Below are 6,106 nucleotides of genomic sequence, written 5' to 3'. Positions count from 1 at the left end.
TGAGACCTTGAAGTAGTTGTTTCCCTTGCTCTCCAAGGGCTGTGGCTTTTGTGGAGCGATGGGTACCAATGCTTCGAGAGTCACTGTTGTTGATGTGTGCAGAGGGTCCCTGGTTCGAGGAGCGGGACGGAAGCTGAACTGTTACATATAGAACGCACTGCAACTGCCTCTGCAACGCTGCAAGGCGAACACAGTGTTGCATTGAAATGAATGTACTTCTGGTATACCAAAATGGAATAAGTCTGTTGGTGTGATTGAGGCATTAGGCTGTAATGACAGACTACATTTGTGTAGAAATTGCGGGTATTGCAAGTGTGTGCCTGCACGCTTGTAGCAGGTTTTGTACCACTCTTTTTTGGGGTAGTGGGTCAAAAGGTTTGAACCCCACTGGAATCCATGATAGTGGAAACAAATGTTGGGTTGGATATATTAATGGTTTTTTTATATATGTTTTAGCACATGGGTCTATGCACAGCCCTAGTGTGACATGTTGCCAAGGCATAGTTACCTAGATTAGATATTGCAGAAAAGAGAGGTCTCTTGAAATGGAAAACCAGTTTTACTACATTCTTTGTTAAGTGAAATCTAAGCGCTATGTTTTTAGACAGGGGCTAGTTTTAATGACTGGCTGCATGGGCATCAGCTGGATTGCATTCAGTACGTTGGTACGTTTTGAAACGTTCAATTTAACGGAAATGGTGGTGTCCTGATCGACCAGTTGAAATTTGGGGAGGGGTTGGGGAACGCTGTCAGCATGGCCACCGCCCTTTAAATACGTCACTTGTTGCTTCAAGACACACCCACCAAATACACAAAGTATTTTCAATAAATTTGGTGAAAACGTGTCATTCAGTACAAACTGTTCCGCAACGTAGCAAACTTTCAAGCGAACTGAACGCACCTTAGGATGCCTCGAGGTGTCAGGTTAGGAGAGGTTTTTGGGCGTAGCCACCTGTGCAGGTACAAATACGGAAGTTCCCAACTACTAGATTTGACTCAGATATCAGTCAACAGCCAATGCTACCAAATCAATAGATTTGATTTGACTTCAACAGTCAGGACATTGCAATGCAGCGTAACACACTTTTTTAGGAGCGCGAAAGGACTTCAGTAGGGTCCATATGGCCACACAGCTACCCGTATCGACTACTCCACCCAGAGCTTCACCTACTGACAAAATGTATTCAGGCGATTCAAAAGGAACCGTCCAGGGAGGAGGATTCGGCGAGCGCACTGTCCCGGGAAGCACCGGGACGTTGAGCCCGAGCGTGGTCAACCAACTCTTGATGGAATTTCTGATGTACTTCGGGAGAGCGCTATTGGTCTTTTATCCTGTGTATTTGACAGGGTACCTCGGCCTCAGCGTCATCTGGATCCTCTTGTGTATGATGCTGATCATTTGGTGGAAGAAAAACCGCAAGTGGAAAGATATCCGAATTGGAACGGCTATGAACTTTCTGGAGAACGAAACGCAAGTGATCCACAACGAGTTGAAAACATTGAATATGACAACTTGGGTATGTATTGGTATGCTGTTGATGTAGGCAGAGGTTGTTCCCCATATGTGGAAAGAAAGTTATGTTATGTGGTACTCTGGCTGACATAAGATGAAAAATACACACACGCACTCAGTCACACACAAAATTAAATTTGTCCTGCTGGATCAGTAGGTCTTTCTAAACATTTTACAATTATGAATGAACTCATCTAGGCTACAGCTGTTCATGTCCGCGGGGGAGTTCATGTCTGGAAGGTTTTGTTTGACTTAAAGCAAACACAGTTAAAGCAAAGCACTCTTAAGAATAGAGCATACATCGGCCTATTTTAAATGTGTATATGAGCATACTAATGACCCACTAAGACCAGATGCTCGGCACTAGCCTACTTGTATGATTGTTATAGCAATATAGTGTTATGGTCAAACCTGTAGAAGAGTCATTTTTCATCATCTTCCAGCCACTTTCTGCCTCAATAATAGTAATACCTAACATTGCATTCCATTGTTGGGAAATATCAGTGCCACATTGACTACTGTGTCCCCAAATAACTGTAGGCTATAGAGCAGTGTTCTTAATCCATTCCTGTGGACACATTAATATTCATGGGAATATTTTTGGTGATTTGAAGTGTTGACGTCATAGATGTGTGATTATGTTGCAGGAGGTTTCATTCATCCATGCCTTACCACACCCATGCCTAATAGGAAACATTGACAAAGATAATAAAGTGCCACTGCTGAGGCTGTTGTACATTTAAAATAGTATTTTGTGAACATGTTGAGTAAAGTTGAAGCAGTAGTTGTCATTGTTAAAACAATATAGTGGATATTTTGTATTTTGCAATGTTCCTTTTTTGTTTTTGGGGTTGTGACCTTTATCTCCTGCTCTCCCACAAGGTTTGATTAGTCATCAGGTCCTGCCTAACCAGTATTTTTCCTTTCAATATCAAAACCCCACACCGTGGTAGATTAAGATGACGCAGTTCTATATTCAACCACTCTGACTGGTCCCAGATCTGTTTGTGCGGTCTTGCCAACTCATATTCTTTGTTTATCATTACAATAGCCATAAGAGTTGGCAATACGGCACAAACAGATCGGGTACCAGGCTACTCTGACACAAAAAAAGGCAATGGAAAGTAAAACATATATTAAAAAGGGAAGTTTACAGTGCCTTCAGAAAGTATTCACACCCCTTGACTTTTTCCACATTTTGTTATAGCCTGAAATAAAAATGGACTAAATAGATTTTTTTTCTGTTGTCCTACAAACAATACCCCATAATGTCAAAGTGAAATGATGTATTTTAAAATGTATACAAATTAATTAAAAATGAAAAGCTGAAATGTTTTGAGTCGATCAGTATTCAACCCCTTTATTACTGCAAGTCTAAATAAGTTCAGGAGTAAAACATTGCTTAAAAAATCACATAATAAGTTGCATGGACTCACTCTGTGTGTAATAATAGTGTTTAACATGATTTAAAAAAAAATACTAATCTCTTCACCCCAAACATACAATTATCTGTAAGGTCGATCACAGATTCTACCTCAAAGAACAATGAGGTTTTCCAATGCCTCGCAAGGGCACCTATTAGTAGATGGATAAAAATAAAGCAGAGATTGAATATCCCTTTGAGCATGGTGACATTATTACACTTTGGATGATGTATTGATACACCTAGTCACTACAAAGATACAGGCGCCCTTCTTAGGAAGGCTCTTCAATTGCCAGAGTGGAAGGAAACTGCTCAGGGATTTGACCATGAGGCCAATGGTGACTAAATCAGTTACAGAGTTTATGAGAGGAGAAGACTGAGGATGGAGCAAAATAACCTAATTGAAAGGGTGAAAAGAAGAGAGCCTGTACAGAATTGTTATTTTCCAAAACATGCATCATGTTTGTAACAAGGCACTAAAGTAATACTGACAAAAAGTGGCAAATCAATTAACACTTGCCTTCAGGACACAAAGTTATGTTTGGGGAAAATCCAATACAACACCTTAGTACCACTCTCCATATTTCCAAGCAAATGTCTGAGGAGTTTTTCAGGATAAAAAATATGGAACTAGAGGAAAACCTGGTTAGCTTTCCACCAGACACTCCATATTTCCAAGCATAGACAAATTTTCCACCAGACACTGGCTCCACCAGACACTAATGAATTTTTGGGAGGAATTTTCCACCAGACACTGTCCACCAGACACTCGTTAATGTCTGAGGAGATTTTTCAGGATGGGAGAAAAATAAATGGAATGGAATGGAGATGAATTTTCCACCAGACACTGGGAGATGAATTTTCCACCAGACACTGGGAGATGAATTTTCCACCAGACACTGGGAGATGAATTTTCCACCAGACACTGGGAGATGAATTTTCCACCAGACACTGGGAGGAGACAAATTTTCCACCAGACAATTTCTAAAAACATGTTTTTGCTTTGTTTTTATAGGGTATTGTGTTTGGTAAGATGGGTAAGACAAAATATAATTAATGATTTTTGAATTCATGCACAACAACATTTAGAATAAGTCAATGGGTATTAATACTTTCTGAAGGCACTATACAGTGGGGCAAAAAAGTATTTAGTCAGCCACTGATTGTGCAAGTTCTCCCACTTAAAAAGATGAGGCCTGTAATTTTCGTCATAGGTACACTTCAACTACGACAGACAAAATTAGAAAAAAATCCAGAAAATCACATAGGATTTTTATGAATTTATTTGCAAATTATGGTGGAAAATAAACTTTTGTTATTGACCAAATACTTATCTCAATACTTAGTTATATACCCTTTGTTGGCAATGACAGAGGCCAAACATTTTCTGTAAGTCTTCACGAGGTTTTCACACACTGTTGCTGGTATTTTGGCCCATTCCTCCATGCAGATCTCCTCTAGAGCAGTGATGTTTTGGGGCTGTTGCTGGGCAACACGGACTTTCAACTCCCTCCAAAGATTTTCTATGGGGTTGAGATCTGGAGACTGGCTAAGCCACTCCAGGACCTTGAAACGCTTCTTACGAAGCCACTCCTTTGTTGCCCGGGCGGTGTGTTTGGGATCATTGTCATGCTGAAAGACCCAGCCACGTTTCATCTTCAATGCCCTTGCTGATGGAAGGAGGTTTTCACTCAAAATCTCACGATACATGGCCCCATTCATTATATCCTTTACACAAATCAGTCGTCCTGGTCCCTTTGCAGAAAAACAGCCCCAAAGCATGATGTTTCCACCCCAATGCTTCAAGTTAGGTATGGTGTTCTTTGGATGCAACTCAGCATTCTTTGTCCTCCAAACAAGACGAGTTGAGTTTTTACCAAAAAGTTATATTTTGGTTTCATCTGACCATATGACATTCTCCCAATCTTCTTCTGGATCATCCAATTGCTGTCTAGCAAACTTCAGACGGGCCTGGACATGTACTGGCTTAAGCAGCGACAAGTCTGGCACTGTAAGATTTGAGTCCTTGGCGGCGTAGTGTGTTACTGATTGTAGGCTTTGTTACTTTGGTCCCAGCTCTCTGCAGGTCATTCACTAGGTCCCCCGTGTGGTTCTGGGATTTTTGCTCACCGTTCTTGTGATCATTTTGACCCCCTCGATCTGGTGCGTGGAGCACCAGCCCGAGGGAGATTATCAGTGGTCTTGTAGGTCTTCCATTTCCTAATAATTGCTCCCACAGTTGATTTCTTCAAACCAAGCTGCTTACCTATTGCATATTCAGTCTTCCCAGTCTGGTGCAGGTCTACAATTTAGTTTCTGGTGTCCTTTGACAGCTCTTTGGTCTTGGCCATAGTGGAGTTTGGAGTGTGACTGTTTGAGGTTGTGGACAGGTGTCTTTTATACTAATAACAAGTTCAAACAGGTGCCATTAATACAGGTAACGAGTGGAGGACATAGGAGCCTCTTAATGAAGTTTACACGTCTGTGAGAGCCAGAAATCTTGCTTGTTTGTAGGTGTCCAAATACTTATTTTCCACCATAATTTGCAAATAAATTAATTAAATATCCTACAATGTGATTTTCTGTTTTTTGTTTCTCATTTTGTCTGTCATAGTTGAAGTGTACCTATGATGAAAATTACAGGCCTCTCATCTTTTTAAGTGGGAGAACTTGCACAATTGGTGGCTGACTAAATACTTTTTTGCCCCACTGTATATGTCAAATCAAATGTGCCTCTGATTGGTTTCTTTGTCTAATATGTCCATCTCCCTGCATACAATGTAGACCTATTCACAGTTCAAAAGTAAGTCTTAAATGAGGATGGGTCATCTTCATTATCTGGACTCCTGCCAACTCACAGAATCACAAGGGTTTGTGTCAACCAAACTCTCTTGTAAAGTTGTGTCTTCTCTTCCCAAAGGTACACTTTCCCGAAGTTGAGAAGGTTGACTGGCTCAACAAGGTAAAATGTTTTTTCCATTCATGCTGGTCACTCTTTGTCTGTTGTGCTGTTGTCACCTCAGCAATGGAGTTGGCCCGACGGCACAAACAGATCTGTTTAGTGTAGTCTTGGGGACGGTCTGGTCATGAACTGCTTTAAACATTGACATGTTGCCCACAAAGCTTTCAAAACAACATTGTTTTCAATGACATATCACACACACAACCTC

General features: G+C 40.9%; 1 protein-coding gene across 3 annotated transcripts in view; it reads left to right on the top strand.

Moving 5' to 3' along the window:
- The first annotated feature begins 849 nt into the window (after positions 1 to 849).
- esyt3 (extended synaptotagmin-like protein 3) overlaps positions 850 to 6,106 on the top strand; it is a 43,250-nt gene continuing 37,993 nt past the window's right edge. For 2 of the 3 annotated variants that reach the window (XM_046333507.1, XM_046333505.1), the window contains exons 1-2: positions 851 to 1,517; positions 5,857 to 5,898. In XM_046333507.1, the coding sequence (XP_046189463.1) occupies positions 1,122 to 1,517; positions 5,857 to 5,898 (438 nt within the window). In that variant the 5' untranslated portion in view covers positions 851 to 1,121. Of the gene's footprint in view, positions 1,518 to 5,856; positions 5,899 to 6,106 lie in introns of all 3 variants that reach the window. The other variant, XM_046333508.1, reaches the window with a different exon arrangement.

This window comes from Oncorhynchus gorbuscha, unplaced genomic scaffold (assembly GCF_021184085.1).
Source record: "Oncorhynchus gorbuscha isolate QuinsamMale2020 ecotype Even-year unplaced genomic scaffold, OgorEven_v1.0 Un_scaffold_45:::fragment_2:::debris, whole genome shotgun sequence".
Lineage (NCBI taxonomy): Eukaryota > Metazoa > Chordata > Actinopteri > Salmoniformes > Salmonidae > Oncorhynchus > Oncorhynchus gorbuscha.
Note: the sequence above shows the minus strand (reverse complement) of the source record. Positions and strands in the feature narration are given on the sequence as shown.